Source organism: Rhinolophus hipposideros (assembly GCF_964194185.1).
Source record: "Rhinolophus hipposideros genome assembly, chromosome: 2".
NCBI lineage: Eukaryota > Metazoa > Chordata > Mammalia > Chiroptera > Rhinolophidae > Rhinolophus > Rhinolophus hipposideros.
Window position 1 is genome coordinate 107,142,954 of NC_138048.1, and position 20,978 is coordinate 107,163,931.

Here is a 20,978-nt window from a genome sequence, read left to right on the forward strand (position 1 = left end):
AATCAATATTTTCCAAACTAGCAAGCCCTACTCTGTCAGTGATGAAAACTAATACGTGATTGATTTAAAACTTCACTTGGATAGTAACAGTGAGCGGCCCTGGTGGGTGAGCTGTTTTGGAGAGCTGAAATATCTCTATCAAGTGCAAATCGCATCTTTGTTCAATGTCGATGTTTATATAGTTTTTAGTGTTTTTAGGGAATTGTAAAATCATGTCATACAATTTTTACTAAGAGTTATTTTCACAGGTCTTTGTGCTACATGGGCAGGTGTACCTAGAATCCGGTGTCTGTTGCACATATCATGGCATGGGTGATTTTTAGTTGACATGTCTGGAAATTGATAACTAGATGTTTGTTAGTGGATTGTTGGAAGGTGACATGAGGTTGGATGGACTCTTAAAATGGGACCCTAAGAAGTTGTAGAAACTCCCTGGGGACAGGCACCGACTCCCTCTTGCCCAAGATGGACCATTATGCCTGGCAAAGGGTAGATCCTCAAGAAACATTTCTAGAATTAAACTGAGAAAGGAAGAATGTTCTAAAACGAATGCCCTGAAGTTGGCAAAAGTTGGGGCATAAAGTAATGAGCTTCTCATCACTGAGGCATCCAGCAGAAATCTGACCTCCTGTTGGGATGGTTTTGTAGGGCAGTGCTGCATTACAGGACGACCAACCGCACCAGGGACACCCATACCTGGCTGAAATTAGTCGCCTGGGACCTTGTTAAATGTATGGGTTCCACGCGCCAGTCTCTAGGTTGGAGATTCCATAGTTTTAACTCCTGGAATGATTGCAGTGGACAAAGCAATGATCCTAACATTCATTTCTTCAATTTTTGTATTTCTTAGTAAAGTCTAGTCTAGTGATTGAGTTTGGTTATTGTTTTGTGAAGGCAGTTACTGTAATTCACATGTGACTGAATGAGTTCAATAAATATTCCCTGTGTACTCCATACTTGCTCGGCCCTGTTCTAGGCACAGAAGACACCACAATGAGCCACAAAAGGAATAACAAAAAGTCCTGCCTTCCAGGATCTGACATTTTACAGGGAAGAGACAGACAAGCCAAGTAAACACATTGTTGTTAGATGGTGATGATACTATAAAAAAAACATTAAAACATGGGCAAAAGCATGCTGGGAGTGGGGAAGTATTACTAATTTACATAAGATGGCCAGGGAAGGCATCTCTAAAGAGGAGGCAGTGACCTGAAGAAAGAGGGAAGGTGAGATCTGTGGGGAAGGGTATTTGAGGCAGAAGGAACAGCCAGTGCAACAGTTCTGAGAAGAACATGTGCTTGGGTTCCAAGGAACCCCAAGCACGATGGGGGAGTTGGGGGAGAGGAGCTGAGAGAAATGGGGGTGGGGTTGCACTTGATGAGAGTTTCGTGGTTGAGAAGGTAAATTGGGAGATTAGTTTTGGAAATGCCAAATTGACATGCCTTTTCCAAGGTCCAAGGTGAGTGGTCCAGTAACAGCCACATATGAGTCTGGCATTCCAGCAAGAGGTCCACGATGGAGACCTAAATTTGAGAGTCAGCTGTGTAGAGGAGACGTGTAAAGCCACGGGGTTAGAGGGAGACAATCCCCTGTGGTGAGTCTAGACAGAGGAGATGAGCTCCAAGGACGCGCCATGATACACCCCAAAACTTAGAGGTTGGGGAGATATGGAGGAATCCCCAGGGCACTGAGAAGAAGCAGCTAGGGAGATGGGAGAACTAGAAGATGGCAGTGTCATGGGAGCCAAGAGTCACTCATGGACAGTCCCAGATCCCGTGATGGCCCGGAGAGAGAAGGTCCAATGGTTTGCTTTGGCACCTAAGGATCACGACTGATATGGAGAACAGCTATTTCCACGGGGTGGTGGGATGGTGCCTTCTAGTGAGGAAGGGAGGATTCGATTGGAGACCCTGAGTGCAGTCGACTCTTTCAAGGGGCTTTGTTGTAAAAGGACTGCAGAGAAACTGGGCTGGGGTTGGAAGAAGAGATGGGGTGTTGACTTTCTCAAGATGGGAAATATAACAGTCTGCTTGGAAGCAGGTGGGGGAAGTGATTCTGGTAGAGAAGGAAGAAACTGATAATTCAGAAGACAGATGGGGGAATTGAGGGCATGTTGTGTCCTGAGTGGGTGATGGAGTGGGTCCAGTGCCCATGGCAAAAGGCTGGAATTAGGAGAAGGTGCCTAATATCTGTCTCTACTTTCGCTGCATCAAACATGTTTAATGATAATATAGAAGAGCTTCACATATATGTTGGAGACCTTTGCAAGGTTAATATGTTGCCTTTGGTTTTTTTTCGCTGAGTCTTAATTTTTCCCATTTCTAGAGTGTTCTGGAAGATTTCTGTGTGACTATTCTATACCCTAATGAAGAAAACATCTGTATTTCGCTGGTATAGAAGTCAAAGAGGGAAGCATCTGTCATTTCTCTTGGGTTAGCATTCTTTCAGAATAGCTGGACACCATAAATATGAGGAGATCAATGGAGATTTAAGGTCTTTCCTGAGAGGAATTTACTTGGAAGGGCTTTAAAAAATCTTTTTAGCAGAGAATGATATCTTTGATCGCTATACGCCTGTTAAAATACCTTTATTTTTCTCGTGGGTTTAACAAGGAAAAAATATCAAAGCTTTTTACAAACCACATAGAAATCGCCTGTTCCTTAAGTGGCTGGCCTGAAAGTCGCACAGGGTAGCAAACCGGAAAACAATGGCCTTTCTGTGTGACACAGTCCCAGTGTGGGCAGATCACATCAGCATGCAAAGAGATTAGGTAAAATAGAAATAACAGTTTAGATTTTAAGATGTCAGGGAAAGGCTGGACCACAGTTCCACATTGAGCTGAATAGGAGGGAACTTAGATTAAATATCATTCACATACTCATATACAGTCACCAGTGTTTCAGTTGTTGATATCTTTGTGACTTAAATCGCGTTTTCTGCTTTCAAAGCACTTTGATAGTATCGTACGTGTATTTTCATAGAATGAATGCGACATGCTAACCTAGCAAAGCCACTGGTGGGAGAGTTTAAAATACTGTGTTGTCATTATTTAGTCATGTGTACGCATAATTCAAAATAGTGGATTGTGTGATTGGCAGTCCATTTCCCTATTAGGAAATTTACTTTCCTAATTCTTTCGTGGTTTACACAGTATTAAAATTGGTTATGGTAGCTTGACAAATGTCATAATAAACAGGTGTTTTTTTGTGTGTGTTGAGTGGCAGGGCAAAGGGCTGATTAATTTATTTTATTATGGAATTTAAAGTAGTATTTTAATTTTTAATTTGTCAGATACAGTTGACATTCAATATTATTTTATATTAGTTTTAGGTATACAGCACAGTGTTTAGACATTTATGTAATTTGTGAAGTGAACCCCCGATTAGTCTAGTACCCATTCTGGCACTATACATAGTTCTTACAATATTATTGACTATATTCCCTATACTTTGTCCTCATGACTATTTTGTAACTGACAATTTGTGCTTCTTAATCCCTTCATCTTTTCACTCCGCCCTCTCAACCCCCCTCCATCTGGGCAACCATCAGTTTGTTCTCTGCATTTATGAATCTGTTTCAGTTTTGTTTGTTCATTTATTTTCTTTAGATCCCACATATAAGTGAGATCATATAGTATTTGTCTTTCTCTGTCTGACTTATTTCACTTACGATAATACCCTTTAGGTCCATCCATGTTGTTGCAAATGGCAAGATTTCATTCTTTTTTATGGCTGAGTAATATTCCATTGTATATATGTACCACCTCTTCTTTATCCATTTGTCTGTTGATGGACACTTAGGTTGCTTCCATATCTTGGCTACTCTAATGCTGCAATGAACATAGGGATAGATATGTCTTTTTGAATTAGTGTTTTGGATTTCTTTGGATAAATACACAAAAGTGGAATTGCTAGGTTATAAGGTAGTTCTATTTTTAAGTTTTTGAGGAACCTCCAAACTGTTTTCCATAATGACTGCACCAATCTGCAATCCCACTGACAGTGCACGAGGTTTCCCTTTTCTCCACAGCCTCACCAACACTTGTTTTGTGATTTGTTGATAATGGCCATTCTGACAGGAGTGAGGTGGTATCTCATTGTGGTTTTTACTTGCATGTCTCTAATAATCAGTGATGTTGAGCATTTTTTCATGTGTCTATTGGCCATTTATATGTCCTCTGTGAAGAAATGTCCATTCAGGTCCTTTGTCCATTTTTAAGTTGGATTGCTTGGTTTTTTGGTGTTGTGTGAGTTCTTTACAAATTTTGGATATTATCCAAATCCACCTTTACACCTTATCAGATGTATCATTGGCAAATATCTTCTCCCATTCAGTAGAATGTCTTTTTGTTTCATTGATGATTTCCTTTGCTGTGCAAAATTTTTTTAGTTTGATGTAGTCCCATTTGTTTATTTTTTCTTTGGTTTCCCTTGCCCGAGGAGATGTATTAGAACACATATTACTAAGAGCAGTGTTGGAGAGTTTACTGCCTATGTTTTCTTATAGGAGTTTTATGGTTTCGGGTCTTACATTTAAGTCTTTAATCCATTTTGAGTTTATTCTTTCCATGGTATTAAGAAAGTGGTCCAGTTCCATTTTTTTGCATGTATCTGCCCAGTTTTCCCAGTGCCATTATTGAAGAGACTGTCTTCACCCCATTGTATATTTTTGCCTCCTTTGACAGAGATTAAACGATCAGATGGGTATGGGTTTATTTCTGGGCTCTCTATTCTGTTCCATTGACCTATGTGTCTGTTTTTATGCCAGTACCATGCAGTTTTGATCAGTGTGGCCTTGTAGTATAATTTGATATCAGGCAGCAAACCTCCCACTTTGTTCTTCTTCCTCGAGACTTCCATGGCTATTCGGGATCTTTTATGGTTCCATATAAATTTTAGGATTATTGTAGTTTTGTGGAAAATGACATTGGTATTTTGACAGGGATTGTCTTGAATCTATAAATTGCTTTAGGTAGTATGGACATTTTTACAATGTTAATTCTTTCTGTCCATGAGCATGGTATATCCTTCCATGTATTTGTATCTTCTTCATTTTCTTTCTTCAATGTCTTATAATTTTCTAAGTACAGGTCTTTTACCTTCTTGTTTAAATTTATTCCTAGGTATTTTTTTGATGCAATTGTAAATGGGATTGTTTTCTTAATTCCTCTTTCTGATAGTTTGTTATTAGTATATACAAATGCAACTGATTTCCAAATATTAATTTTGTATCCTATTACATTCCTGAATTCATTTATGAGTTCTAATAGTTTTTTGGTGGAAGTTTTGGGGTTCTGTACATACAGTATCATGTCATCTACAAATCATGATAGTTTTACTTCTTCCTTTGCAATTTGGATACCTTTTATTTCTTTTACTTGTCTGATTGCTGTGGCTAAGACAGACTTCCTACATTTTTAATTCAGCGGATAAACCTCAAATAAATCACCTATAGCTACCTGTGCTTTATTCCTCATTAGTCCATTAGTCAATTCAACAGAAACTGAAAACCATTATAAAAGAGAAGGCTGATTGTTTTGTATGAACATTAGGTGGGGAATTCTGTAAAAATTACTATATCTTTTTCATCTCCATGGCCCAGGAATGTGGTAGCTGCTCACTAAATATTTATTGAAAAAAGAAAAAAGTCTTGCCAAAAGACTTGAAATAGGATTTCAAACAGATATTTGCACACCTGTGCTATTTACAATGACCAAAAGGTGGAAGCCAACTAGTGTCCATTGATAGATAAATGGATTAAAGAAAAATGTGGTCTGTACATACAGTGGATTGCTATTTAGCCTCTGGAAGGAAGTCATGGCTACAAGGAATGAACCTTTAGGACATTATGCTTAGGAAAAAAGCCAGTCATAAAAGGCAAATACTGTATAATCCCACTTATTAGGTCCCTAGAGTAGTCAAATTCATAGAGACAGAAAGTAGACTGGTGGGTGCCAGGGGCTGGGGGCGTTGGGGATGGGGACTTGTTGTTTAATGGGGACAATTGCAGTTTCGTAAGATGAAAAGCGTCCTGGAGATGGACAGTGGCGGTGGTTGCCCAACAAGATGAATGTACTTACCACTTAGCTGTACACTTAAAAATGGTTATGATGGTAAGTTTTATGTTATGTGTATTTTACCACAATTTTTAAAAAATGAATCTTAATACCTAGAATAATAGGGAGGTGTAACCATTTTTTAATAATAGCAACTTGAAAATCTTGTCTGTTGCTGCAGTGAGTGTAGATGCTTTTTCGTTATTTGTTAATTTTTTAAACATTTACCAAAACCTGACAGTATTTTAATGTTGAGAACCAGGGTGAAGTTGATCCCATGTATTGTTTCTGAAAATTCAGACCTGAAATTGCTTGTCAATCGCTATTACCGACTCTTAAGCATAACGGAACATTTAGTGAAACTCCAGAAACATTCTGAGTTAAGACATTGCATCTTTGATGAGAATCTATTTAAACTCTTTTGGAAGATGTGCAAAAAGAGCTGACTTTTTGCTTCAGTGACATCTCCTAAAATCCCTGGAAAGGTGTAGTGGGTTTGGGGGAGTGGCTTTAGTTGTCTCTTTGGGGAAGAAAAGGCTAGCTTGCCCTGTGTCAGTAGAAGTTTCCTTATTTGTCCCCCTTCCCCCACAATCACCAAAAGACAGGGACAAACCTGCTTTGTCCTTTTTAATAGTGCTTTCCAAGAACCAGTTTAGTGGGCATCTTCTTTTCCATGGGAAGAAGGATCATTATTTTTACTGGCTTCAGTGAACGAGGTCCAGCCTTGGGACTCTCACTCATGACTGTAAATATCGCCTTCATTCCTCAGTCATTGGGGTTGGGTCCTGCCAGCAGGTAGATTGGGGAACCTCAGAGGCCAAGGGAACCGCCCTGGGCATGACATCCTCCATAGAAAGGGTGCCCCCTGCGCTCTTCCTCTGCCTCCCCAGCCCCCCTCCCAAGTTTGCCTACAGAGAAGGAGGGGCTGGTCGAGCAGATGGAAGCATCTGGCCCGCCTGTCACCGATTATCCCCTTTGCAAACAAATCAGCACTTTCTGGCTTCCAGCTCTGACTTCCAGAAGCTTGGTTGATGAGAGGCTGCTCAAAGCGGAGAACCAGGCACTAAATGTTGTGATCCCTGAAGAAAATGCCACCATGTGCAGCCTCTTGGCAAATAAGCAGACACCTGCTTCAGGTGTGACACCAGGCTGCTGCAGGAGCTTTGAGCCCAGTGGTGTACCAGCTCCAGGTTCTGACCTGGATCTGCCTGTCCCTGGTCCAGGAGCAGCCCTGGACGTGTGATTGCACCCCTGCAAGTGGATGTCGTCTCCGAGTGTCAACAGCCTAAAAGGAAGGGTAGAGACTTAGAATATTAAGTGAAAACAAGTCGGGAGTCAGCACACATGTCAGGATGAGACCGAGAGCTGGAAATCCACAGACAACTTCATTAGGATAGTGGGTTTCGAGGATGATTTTCCCTTCTTTTCCAAGTGTACTAATGCTATTAACACTCATGTTAAAAATTGTCCTTAGAGCTCAGGAGACTCTGGAATTGGGAGACCCCCGAGTAACCAAAACCCTGGGGAGGACATGGGACCCTGAGAAAACCTAGGCCAGAAAACTCAATCTAACTGGACTTAGGACAGGATGTTAGGGTGATGTTAGGGTACCATTCATTCATTCAACAGCCTTTACTGAGCACCTACTGTGTGCCAGGCACTGTGCTCAGAGTGAGCAACACAAAGTCACTGTGGTGATCCAAGGAGGTGTGAGGGGAGACAGAGGAACATACTCAGAAGGAGCTTCAGGAGGATTCCAGAAGTAGAAGAGATAGGACATACGGATTCATGGAAGTGGAGGCAGAGAGAAAGGGAATGGAGGAGCCAGGGGACGGGGTGGGGAAAGAAAAGGCAGGCAGGGTGAAAACAGTATCAGTGGCCCTGGGATTAGAGCCTTTTGGATGGAACCGCCTTGTTCCAGCCCAGTGTGGGTGCTGCCCACATACGGGTCCCTCCCAAACATTTCAGCACATGGTCATGTCCATTTCGGCATCACCAGCAGCAAGACCAGTCTCCGTGCACCAGGGTGGATGGCTGCACACACTGTGCCAGTTCCAGAGCTTCTGCACGCCACTCCTGATCTGCGTCCAGGCTAGCTGCAATGCAGAGACTCCAGTGAAAGTCTGGTGGGTAATTCGATGCAAGTCGTGTTTGGCACAGTGACAGAAGTCAGCCTTGTAACAAGAGGAAAGGCAGAGTCACACCCCTCTTTGGGAAATTAAAACATCTCCGTGTGCCAGGCACTATTCTGGGTGCCTCGTACACATATTATCTCATGTGCTTCCCAGAGCAAGTCTTCATGACCCCACTTTACAGATGAGGGCACAGAGGCTCAGAGAGGTGTATTATTTACCTGAAGTTCCACAGCCAAAAGGAGACTAAGCCAGGGCTCAGATTCTAACAGAATTCAGGTCTAACAGACCCTAAGCTGGTATTTTTCATGCTACTCTACTTTAGAGACAGTGCACAGTATGTCCTGGGACCATACGTAGAAAATGAACTTGAAACCAACCTCCTAGTAATGGACAACTTTTGCCAGCATATTTAAGGGTATGTATTGTGTGTTGAAATCTCCCCACCTTACCCTCTACGTTCTTCCTAACAGGGATGGGTGGTTTGCAAAGTTTCAGAATTCAGGGAGTACCCTGCCTTTCTGTAATCATCCCACCACCCTCAGTGACAGGTTTCAGGAGCAGAGGATTCTGATCTGGAAATAACTTTCAGGTTCTGCGAACAGCGACCCCACACCAACCCCCAACAGCCTACATTCTGCTCTCAACCCTCAGTCAGCTTCACCGGCCAGACACTCCATGGAAAACTGGCACCACATTCTGGAACCAGGCACCAAGCCCAGGCTCCTCCCCACACACATCCACTGGGCAGTTGTGGTTTTTCCAGAAGGAGCCAGAGAATTGCATGGCTCTGGATACGTGTTTTCCTAGTAGAGCCCATGGGGCAGTAGTGAAAGCACAAGTATATGTGCACGTGCGTGTACACACACACACAGACACACACACACAGACTGAATAAACTGAATGACCAAGCGCCTCTTAGTTAAGCATCTGTGTTAAGTAGACCCTTTGCAAATGAAGTCCCCTCTTCTTTATAAAAACACTGTTAATTTTAGGGTATGGAGAAATGGTGTATGGCGATGATTTTTGCTTTCTTCAACCAGATGTGTTTAAGTAAATGAGGTTCACTTCTAGAATCAAAGCACTGAAAGGACCTGAATATCGGGACGGGCAGCGGTAATCACGTGCAGTAACTGGGCAAACAGCCCCGTGGCTGGGCGGGAAAGGCCACCGCCATGGGTGCGTCTGCCGCAGACTTCAGCAGATGGGCCTCTCGTGTAATTAGGAATCGTTGTGTTAAATGAGGCATTATTTAAATGATCTGCTAATTTTCCTATTAACCTACTGAAACAGAGACAGTGATCTGAGAAATCGCAGGCTGCTAATCACTAACGAGGCACATAACCCAGTTCTTCCCTTTAATGCAGCATTTTACCTTATTGCAGCAATTAGCCAATGCCTTTCTGTGTGGTTACCAGCGGAGGAATCAACAGAAGGTTAAGAAGGGGCAGTAGCAGGCAGGCCCAGGCCTGGACATGTGGCAGGCAGTTCTTAGCCCTGCTAGGCTCATAGCTTTCCTGTTTTTGTTTCATTGAGCGTCTCTAAGTTAAAGTATACCGGGGGTGCAAAAAAATGTATATTTACAAGTGGACACTTTGATCAACATTGCTCAAGCAGTAGTTCGCTGTAATCAGAAGTGTCTGGACGCTGATGGGAACCACTTTGAGCACCTCTTGTAATTGCAGAAGTCAAATGTGGCTTGTATTCATCTTTTGTTATCCACATATATTGAGTTTTACAATTTTAATACAGTTTTCCTTTCGTAAAATGTGTATACATTTCTTTTTTGGCACCCTCAGTATTTGGTCTTTGGGGCGCATAGACAAGGTTTGCCTGAATCAACTTTTCCTTGTTTCTCCCTACCCTGAGACACTGGGGGGGGGGGGAGGGCAGGGAAGGGAGGCAGGAAGGAGGAGCTGAGGGCATCTGGGCTCAGCTGCAGATTTCTGGGAGGTGCCACAGGCACACTTGGAACAGTTACCTGGCAGGTCTCAGTCCGTCAGCTCTTGTGTATTTGGTGGGGAGGGCTGCCCCCAGCTGCATTCACTCCCTGGCCTGCCCTGGACCCTGGAGGGGCTTGCGTCTATTGGTAGAGAAAGCCCCAGAAGCTGGAGTGAGTGCCAGGATGTGTGGTGGACACCAACAAACTCGGCCGTCTTTTTGCTTCAAACTTTGATTATCCTTGGACATTTAAGAGCTGACTGTGTGGTTATTTTATAGAGCAGCTGGGACATTAATTAAAGCAGCCCAGCCTAGCCAATTCTAGAAAACGTAAATAAATTTTTTGCACAAATCTATCAGGAATTTGGCCTGGTGAACTCGCTCCACATTCTTGGCAGCTTTTGCCTTCTTCAGCCGCTTTCCCTCTGCTTTCCCTCCACTCCCACACGGAGCTCACGCTCACGTGCAGGGCCTGCCCATCTTAGGAAGGGCGGATTAGTGATTCTATTGTCGCTATGGGGACCATCAGATAGAGAGACAAAGAAAGAGGATTTTATCCTCAAGCAAATGTAGGAGAGCAAAGATAGGCAAATTGGAGAATTTAGAAGACAATAAAAGATGCCAAAATGCACCAAAACAAAAGGAGGAAAATAAACCCCTACAAAATGTTCCATGTTAAAAATGAGTAAGCGTTATCTAGGCAGAGCAAGGCATAGCAGCCAAGTCCTGACTGTCCCCTGCAACATTCCCAAAGGAATCTGTTCCATTCAAATCACTCTGTAAGCAGCCATTGGCCCGAGGTTCCTTAGGACCTCCTGGAGTTTGTTGTGTGATGGCCACCAATGCCCTGTCTTCCCGGCTCCTGCTAAAAATGGCACATGTGATCAGTGCTAGCAATCATTGCTCTCTCTCAGGAACTTTCAGTTAACTCACGTGACTGCATTTACCCCTCCCATGCACCCCAGGACAGTGATTGGCCACCCGCTTCATGGATGACAAAGCAGACAAACACGCAGAAGGAACTGCCCAGACTCATGCTCTGATTGGTGGAGTGCCACTTGATCGCAGGCTTTGCGTGCCTGTCACTGCTCAGCAAGTGACGAGCCATTGCTGACTGGAAGGCAGCACTGCCCTCCAGACATGGGAGAAAGAACCATTCACCTTTGAAATGGGTCCAGTTTCCACCCACCCATAACGTGTGCATAATGGTTTACCGTGTTTCATGATTATTTCATAAAATCTTTTGCAAGTTTGGGTGGGACTGGAGAATGTTGTCGAAGAAGGATATGCCAAAGAAGAAAGTTTGTGTTTTGGTGGTGGGGGGTGGTCATAAAATTGCCACATATCTGCATTCCTCATTGTGGAGTGTGGGTAATGTTCTTCTTATGTGCTTCATTGAGTCTTTTTCACTTGTGCTTCGAATGGGCAAAACAGCCCCCGAATTTGAGACCGTGTCTGTATATTCAGTGCTCCTTACGGGACTGAACAAAGTGTCTTATGTGTGCATGGAGTTGAACCCCAGGAGGCAGGAAAGGATTCTGGAAGTTCTTGTGAAGAAGGAAGCAGCAGGTGAGTGGGCCGAGGTGTCCAGAAGAAGCCTGTACCCTGAACCCTTGTGTTTCAGTCTTTTCTCAGTGGGTCGTGTACAATTATAGGGCAAGTGGCATTATTTTTTCTTTCTTTCCTTTGTGGTTGAGACTACTTGCAAAAAGGGAGCCGTGGCCCTGGGGAGCAATCTACCTGAGAAATGTCTGTTGGCAGTGTCACCAAGCAGAAAAAGGTGTTGGCTTGTTCGCTGCTTAGAGACATTACTAGAAGCGCAACCAGGAGCGTTTACTGCTCCCTGGATAGCCGTCCCTGGCCTGGCTTCGTGGCTGCCTCATTTATTGGGGCAATTCGTCTCCTCACATCATATGTTCTAGGAACGACCAGGTGGTAACCAGCTTTGCCGAGCCGTGACTCTGAATTGAATTTTTTTGAAAGCTGGCTTCTGTCGAACTGGCTGGGGAAGATGGTTGTACCGAACGCCTAGGCCGTTGTGTAAAATAATGGAGTCTGTGTTTCAGTGTAACTTTCTCTGCTTTTGTGTCCCCTGCCTCTGTCAAGTGGGGACAGTGTGCAGCATGGCAGAAGTGAGAATGGGGGTGTGTAAAAAGACTGGACTAGGTCCTAATATGAGGCAGAGGCTGTGGGTGGAATTCCACACCCAGGAAAGAAGAGTGAAATGTCTACAGAGACAGTGCCCCGTCACTGGGACCATTGTGCCAAGATCAATAGTCCTGTGTCTACTTTGACACGCCTTGTTGTGGAAGAGCTTAGGGTGGAATGCCAGCCTGAGAATCTGGGCTGCCAAGCGGCCTGGCCTTTCCACACACATCCTGCTGGGCTGTTGGGTGTGTGGTTGCCTGAGAGACCCAGGAAACACGTAAAAATGGCATGCTTTCCTCATTGGACACGAGTGTGGAGAGGAAAGATGTTGGTTCAGGAATTAGTAGCTTTTATTATCCGTGCTTTTTAATGACTGAGAAAAAGTACTTCTCACTGCAATTTTTTTAGGTCCTCAATGTGTCTTGCTTAACAGCCACGCTCTCTTCTTTGAAAGGCCTGAAATTCTCTGATTTGCCTCATGAAGGAATTTTGTTATATTTCCCATCCTTTGTTACTTCACTTCTCTCCTGCTTTCACCCAAGCAACTTTACAAGTTCATCTTGCCTCCAGGAAACATTTCAATCCATGACGGGTGGTGAGGACTAGGGGCCCATGTTGAATTTGCCCAACAACCCCAAACTGTGCCTCTGCAAAAGGGCACACAGCACGTTCAGGTGCATGGCTGCACCTTGTTTGTTTGTTTGCTTGTTGCCTGAATCTGTATTTTCTTTGTACCAAGGGAAACGTTAGTGTCTTTGATTTTGAGAATAAGTTAGTTGTTCATTCAACAAATATTTGAGGGCCTATCCCTGTTCCGGGCATTGGAGATAAAATGAGCAGCAAAAGTCCCTGCCCTACAGAGCTTCCATCCAGTGGTGGAGGGCGTACAGGGAAGGGTAGGATGAGTGACTTAGAAGATAGTTCGCAGGGCCTAGGAAGTGGGTAAGTCGGGCTGAGAGAGTGCATTTGGAGGAAGACAGCCTGGGTTTGAGCCCCAGTTCTGCCTCTCAGCCCTGCATGAGCCTCTCCGCACCTCAGTTTCCCCATCTGTGAAAGGGGTTGATGACAGTGCTGCTGTGAGGAGTCAACAAGTTCATACAGTTGACCTTGGATCAGCTCAGGGTTTGGGGCACCCACTCCCATGCAGTTGAAAATCCATGGCTAACTTGTGACTCCCCAAAAATGTAACTCCTGATAGCCCACTGTTGACCAGCAGCCTTACTGATGACATAAACAGTGGATCAACACATGCTGGTATGTTATATGTATCATCCAGTGTGTTCTCACATTAAAGTAAGCTAGAGAAAAGAAAATGTTAATAAGAAAACTATGAGAAAAAGGAAATACATTCACAGTATTGTATTTATCTATTGAAAAAATACTCACATGTAAGTGGACTCACACAGTCCAAACCCATGTTCTTCAAGAGTCAACTGAGTGTATGAAGCACGGAGACCCTGGCACACAGTCGGTGCTGTTACGTGTCTGCCACGGCTGTCATTGTGCTGGAGGTGGGGCGTGTTACGGGAGCAAAGGGAGGAGGGGAAGGCAGTGCTGGCGGGGGCTGGGAGCTGCAAAGTGGGACCAGGGTGGGCTTCTTTGAGAAGTACCCATTGAATAAAGCCTGGAAGGAAGGGAGGGCGTATGTGCCACACAGGTACCCACATAGGCAGAAGCAGCCGGTGGAGAGGCCCCAGTTGAGAGCATCAGGAGTGTTCATGGAACAGCGTGGCAGCCAGGGTGATGGGGATGGAGTGTGGTCGGGGGATAGGCAAGGGACTTGGCAGCCAGGTATGGATCTGGGCTGTTACACGGAGAGACATCCAAAGCCTTGGGAGGGCAGAGGACTGGCAAGCTCTGGCCTGTACACTAATTGTCGCGGTGGCTGCTGCTTGGGAGTAGACCATGGAAGTATGTGGGGAGACTGGTGGGAAGGGTGGGGGACGATCGTGGCATTGACCACCTTGGTCCCGTGGAGGTGATGACAAGCAGGCTGGAGCCCAACAGAACCTGAAGGTAGAGCCAACACGATTTCCTGACGGACTGGACGTGGGCCATGCGGAAGCAGGGGCGCTACCGAGGACTCCCAGCTCTTGGGCCGGAGCAGACATGATGCAGCCACCGCTGAGTGACATGGCGCCGTCCGTGGGGGCAGCAGGCTGGTGGAGTTCTGCTCTGGGCATGTCAGACTTGAGGCGGTAGGTTTGTTTCCTGGGGCTGCCATAACTTACACCGCAGACTGGCTGGCCTACAACAAGAGAAGTTTGTTCTCACGGTTCTGGAGGCTAGAAATCGAAAATCAAGGGGTCAGCAGGGGCGTGATCCCTCCGAGACTCTGGGTAGAATCCTTCCTGGTCTTTTCCCACTTTCCGGCGACGGCCGTCGAGCCTTGGCGTTTCTCGGCTTGCATCTGTGTCTCTCCAGTCTCTCGCTGTGTTGTCACATGATGTTCTTTGCACGTCTGCGTCTTCACATGGCATTTTCCTCTTATAAGGACACCAGTCCTGTTGGATTAGGACCCACCCGCATGACCTCATCTCAGCTAATTCCATCTGCAAAGACACTATTTCCAAATTCGGTCACATTTGCAGGTCCTGGGGTTTAGGCCTTTGATGTGTCTATTTGGGGGATACAGTTTGACCCCTACCAGTGCCCATTAGAACAACAGGTGGAGGTGTTGAGTACAGCCTACAGCTCCGGGAGGAGGCCCAGGTTGGGATGAGCTTTGGGAGTCCTTGGCATTCGGATGGCATTTGCAGCTGTGGGACTCAGTGAGTCACCATGGGGGTGAGTGTGCCTGGAGCCCAGGAGTGGGTCCAGAGCTGAACAACGGTAAATTCCAGCACCAGGAGATGAGGAGCACCCAGCCAGGAGACTGAGATGGGAGGTTGGAAAAGTAGGGGAGTGTAGTGTCCTGGAACCCAAAGTGAAGGACGTATTTCCAGGAGGAAGGAATGAATGGCTTGAGTCAGATTCTGCTGATGGGTCACGTAAGAGGAAGACCAAAGACACTGGATTTGGCAAAACTGAGGATATTGACCTCATAATCACTGAGACAATCGTAGGTAGAAGCTTTCCTGTTTTGATTTCCTTGTCTACAGGTTTTTTTCAACTTGATTATCAACTTTTGGGCTTATATGTACATATTCTTTGCTTCTTTCTAAAAGATAGTCAGTCCTTTATTCTGTAAGCATTTGGCTGTGTGTCTGGCCTTGGGATAGAGGCTGGGCATAAAAAGATGGATAATATATACTCCCTGCCCTTGCATATCATTATTTCCTCAGCAAGATGGGTGAAACCATTAAAACACAGTGCAACTGCATGGTATCACTGGTCACCAGGGAACTGCAAGGTAAACCCACACTGAGGGACCTTTCCATATGCACTGGAATGGCCGTAATAAAAGAGACCAGCAATACTAAATTTGGGGAGGACCCGGAGCAAATGAAGCAAAGGAACCATGAATCCACTGCTTGCAGGGTGTAACGTGCTGTATGTACTTTGGAGAACCGTTCAGCAGTTTTTTTAAAACGGTAAAAATCCATCTACCCTGTGATCCAACAAGTTTCACTCCTAGGTCTTTACCCAACAGAAATGGAGACAGGTCCTCAAACACACGTATACAGGAATGTCCCTAGCCGCTTTGTTCAGAATAGCCTGAGAGGGGAACCAACTCCAAATACCCATCAAGAGGGCGATAGACAAGTTGTACAAGGTATATCCGTGCAAAAGAATCCCACTCAATGGGAAAACACTGACCCACCACAGCATCAGAAAAATGCGAAAACCGTGCTGAGCAGAGGAAACCAGACTCAGCGAAAGACCCACTTGTGACATCCAGGCACCGGTGAAACCAACCCATGACAACCCAAGTCCCAAAATGGAGAAGAGGAGGGACTGACTGGCAAGGGGCATAAAGGCACTTTTTGGGAATAAGTGGAAGTTTCTGCATCTTGGTTTGGGTGTGTACCACGTATGAACTCATCAGTGGAAAATCTAAGAACTTGCATTTTCGTTATATGAAAATTACACATCGTTAAAACTAAAGAACGACACCTGTGACAACAGCCCTCGGTGAGAAAGGGCTCCACCTTGTTATTGATTACCAATGGCTTAAAAGGAAATCCCAGGGAGTTCACGGAATTTGTTTTCTTTAAGGCTCGCTATGTATTGGAAACAAAACAGTTTTCCCTCCTCCCACACCCCAGCCCACAAGCTTCCTAGTGGACTGGGTTCAGATGTCAATTTTATAACAGCTTTGAATATTTTTCTAATCAATGTTTTTTCCAGGTAATAAATTCTTCTTAGTACTTAATTTTTAGAATTATTCAAGAACGTTGCCGTATTCAAGTACCTAATGGTTTCTCTTATTTCCCCTTAAAAATAAAAGCTGCAGATTCTCGTTGACACTGGGAGCAGCAACTTCGCCGTGGCTGGGGCCCCGCATTCTTACATAGACTCTTACTTTGACACGAAGAGGTGAGTGATGGGTGCACAGCTGGGTGTGGCCAGGTTTGGGGGCACCCCAGGAATGCTGCAGAATACTCTGGAACAATACAGCCAAAGAGTCTTCCATTTTAAGGGGGATATGTGCACATTATGTATTCGTGTGTATTATATGTATGTATGCATATGTATGTGTACGTGTTCATTCTGAGGGAAGCCATAGGAAATTCTCTTAATACTCTGAGTGCATTCTCATGAGATTCGCTGTATAAAAATGCAAGTCAAATAGCAGTGTTGTGGTTACTCCTGAGCTGCAGGGAGTGCTTGGTCCTGTAACATTTTTTGCAGAGGTGGGTTCGAGTGGGGAGACGGGTGCTGGACCTGAGTATGCAACGTCCGGTCAGGGTACTGGGTTGCTTGGAAAGCCACCTTTGCATTGCCACGTAGTTCAGTAGGGGTTAAGTTGTGGTTCATGGAAACCATTTCTGTGTGGAGAGGTGTTTCTGGGTGAGAGAAATCCGTGACTGGTTTAGAAAGGATAAGTGTGAGCACAAAGCATTCAGGCTTCAAGCTAACAGTTGTGGGGTGGGGTTGTAAGAAGAGAGCAGAGCCAGGATGGAGGTCTCTGTGTGGTCCAGCCCTGGGAGGAGCCCTGGGTGGCCTTCAGGGACAGCCAGAAAGGCCTCCTGTCAGTGCTCAGCTCCAGAAGAGCCTGAAATGTGTGTGTGGGGGGAGGGGGGTAGGGGGGGCAGTAACTGCTCTAATAGCTGCACACTTTGATTTCACTTCTACTTTTATGACCCTATAATTTAAACTCAACAGATCAAACAAGTGTGCTGACACGTGGCTATTGAATCCTACTCAACAGGAAAAAAACTTCAGGGACTGTGTACAGACTCGCGAGTGCCACATCATTTCTCTGCTATCAACCCTCTTCGTGTCTTCCCTTTCTCACTTTCCTGGTCCACAGTCTTTTGTTCTGGGGATGAAATCCCAGCTTATCTGAGAGGGCGGGGAAAGGAGGGAAAAGCTTCTGAAAATCCCGGGCAGTTTTCATCAAGTAGGCTGCCTTGCTGGCCGAGAGGAGTTCCCATCTGTCTTCTGCCAGTACCACCTCTTGGTCTCCAATTTGGTGGCACAAACAGGTGTGGTCTCCTGTGTGTGAGGTGGAGGGGAGTGGTGGCTAGGGCTTTATGGGGCCTCCGGGGGCTAAAGAGATATCTGATTGGGCCCTTCTTCAAGGAACCTATAGCTTAGTTTATGACTCAGTGTATTGGTCACCTTTCATCATCGATATTCCAGGATGAAACACCTGGACAGTGAGTGCTTTGTGATGGAGACTACTATGTGCCCTGAAGCTGTGCTGTAACCACAGTAGGTGTGACCTGGGGGAGGGTTATTTCTCTGTGCAGGTGAGGGGCTTATGATGCCTCAGCTACCTTTTCCCCTGTCCAGAAGGTGGTTCATCCAAATCCTCTGTTGCAAGCCACCCCTCACCCCGACTGCTTACTCTGAATGAACTGGTTCATCATGGATCAGAACATCCAGTTGGTCCAAACCTCTCATTTTTACTCGTGTCACACAAGAGGTCCAGAGGCCAAGACACCTGCCCACAGTCAAGCTTCTAGGCCAGCAGTTCCCAAACCTTCAGCCCCAGTACCCCACCTCACCCCTATTAATTTTTTTTTTTTAAATTGGGGAATGTTGGGAAACAGTATGTTTCTCCAGGGCCCATCAGCTCCAAGTCGTTGTCCTTCAATCTCGTTGTGGAGGGCGCAGCTCAGCTCCAGGTCCAGTTGACGTTTTCCATCTTAGTTGCAGGGGGCACAGCCCACCATCCCATGTGGGAATTGAACCGGCGACCTTGTTGTTGAGAGCTTGTGCTCTAACCAACGGAGCCATCTGGTGTAGTACAGGGGAGAATACAAGGAGGTGATCAGTGCCTCAGTAGGGAAACACTCTGGTTAGACTGTAGTGGGAGGTGCATGACGTCATAGGTGATGCCCGAGGCTGTGAGCCTCACCACGGGCATGGCATGCCGTGCCCAGTGTGGACAGATAAAAGCCGATTGAAATGGACCCAGACACCAGAGCAGCTTGGGTTGATGACATGATTTTCCAAGTCAGTGAAGAATCTTGGTAAAGCTCCACCCCCCCCCGCCCCCAAGTATCACCTTCCCTCGATTCACACAGTACTTGCACTCCTGGCAAACTCAGTGTATTTTAAAGCTGTGTAAGAAATGTGCATGTTCCTGGTAAAGCAGTCCTAGCCCCACGTCTTTCCTGCTGCCCGGCTCCTGTCTGTACCCCGATTCCGGCACCCACAACACGGAGCATAACACACTCACAGCTCTGTTACATCTTAGCAGGCTTCCTCCCCCACGGTAACTTTGCTTTCTATCGCACATCTGTAGACACAGATGTAGGTAAGTAGAAAATAGCAGTACAGCAGAGCAAAGCCGAAGTTAGGATGATATGTGTAGTTACTATCCGGGTTTAAATGTTCAAATGTAACACAGTGGATGGCTACTTCCTTCCCAGTAGTTAAGTGCTAATTTTTTGTCACAGCTAGGATTTAATAAAGGTCAAAGTCCATGTTTCAACCCAGTCATTGTTTAACCACGCAGATACAATCATGGAACATTCCAGGGTAAATAACAGTCAACATTACAAATCCTGTGTACAATGCCATTTAATACGTGTACATATTTAATTGACTACAGACAGCCAGGCGTCTTTCTCGTTTAACGTCTACTTTGTTCATTGTTTGGTTGAACCATGGTTCTCTTTCAGGCTTCAGTAGGACCTGTCTTTTAACTTACCTGCCAACCTTGCTAGCCAGGTTTGTGTTCAGGTGGCAGATGTTCCTGTTTTTCATATTTAGAGACTCAGCATCTCTGGCTTCTTTGCATGAGATTTAATGTGGAAGCTTTTGAAAATGTCTGTAGCTCCTATGGTGGCTCTGCCTTCCCTCCTGCTGGCCCCATGAGAGAATTTCCGTCTCCCTCCCAGCTTTCTGAGCACTCAAGGTCTTCACCTCTTTCTACTTCCTTGGACAAGTAAAAGGAGAAATAACAGAACCCAGCAATGTGCTGGGGGAGCCCCAGGCTTCTCCCGCATTGTCAGTTTCATCCCGTTGGTACTTAATGCCGTTCAGACCTCAGCTGGATTTCCTCAGTTGCAAGTATTGCTGACATTTTCTTAGTACCTATAAAACATTACTCACATTTGGGGCCTCTTGCTCTGATACTGCCTTTCTTTCCAAGAGGACCATCCTGTCTTCCACAGGCAGGGCGAGCAGGTTTCTTCTTAGCTGAATCAGACGGAAGCATCACTTCTGAGTTTCAGGCAGTTTTGTTCCCTCAGCTGCATTCCTGCTACCGTGCTTAGATCCACATAGCCTTCTTTTGTTTCCCTGCCTCTGTCTTTTCCCATGCTTCTCATAGACTTATATTAACACAGCTTTATTACTGTAAAGGTATGAACTATGAACATAATTTACTGTCTATGTAAATAATGTATGATTAATTTGTCTAATGCTTTCACCTAACTTTGGAGTTGGCCTAAGGTATGCTTTCCACTGTTGAATTTGATGGGAGCCAAGAGATTGTTCTCACTTCCTTTCTCAATTTTTCACAAAGGTTTTTTTTCTGAGATGCAGCTCCCTGGCCTCTGATGTTTCTGTATTTGCTTGTCCCTCTGATCTCCCTCAGTTACAATGAGGTTTCTGGTTGGGTTCGTCAGGCTCTGATTCAAGTCCCCCAGACTTTGGGTGTTCAGGTCTAATGCTTCCTGAAACATTTTCCAGTAATTGGAGATTTGGCTTGGGGTTTCTTTGACAAGATCTGTTTGATTTATGGAATGAGATGTCAGGCTACCATTAGTCATTTGTGTAGCTCGTTCCCATCAGAAGCCCTCTTTTCATGACTGCGAGTGTTCCAATGAATTACTATGTAGCACAAAGAAGGTGGTGTGTTTTAAAAACTGTGCTTCTTTTTTGGCTAATAAAATAGCCTCCAGCCAGTCGGCTTGATGAGAGACCCAGTACACTCATCCCTCTGACCTACTAATGTATTCAGGAAATTAAGTCTACTTCCATTAAAATGTCTCCTCCGATGCTCCATCTGGGTGAAGCCCACTGAGCAGTTGTGACCAGGGAGCAGTTTCTTTTCCTCAGCTGATGCTTGTGAGTCAACTTCAGGTGTGAGAGAATCACCCAGCGACCCCCTTAAGGGTGCTCACTGAACGCCACCCCTA

At 45.3% G+C, this 20,978-nt stretch overlaps 1 protein-coding gene across 2 annotated transcripts in view; it reads left to right on the forward strand.

The window, feature by feature from the left end:
- Nucleotides 1-20,978, forward strand: part of BACE2 (beta-secretase 2) — an 88,762-nt gene that overhangs the window by 20,934 nt on the left and 46,850 nt on the right. For both annotated transcript variants that reach the window (XM_081074545.1, XM_081074544.1), the window contains exon 2: nt 16,667-16,755. In XM_081074545.1, the coding sequence (XP_080930671.1) occupies nt 16,667-16,755 (89 nt within the window). The remainder of the gene's footprint in view (nt 1-16,666; nt 16,756-20,978) is intronic.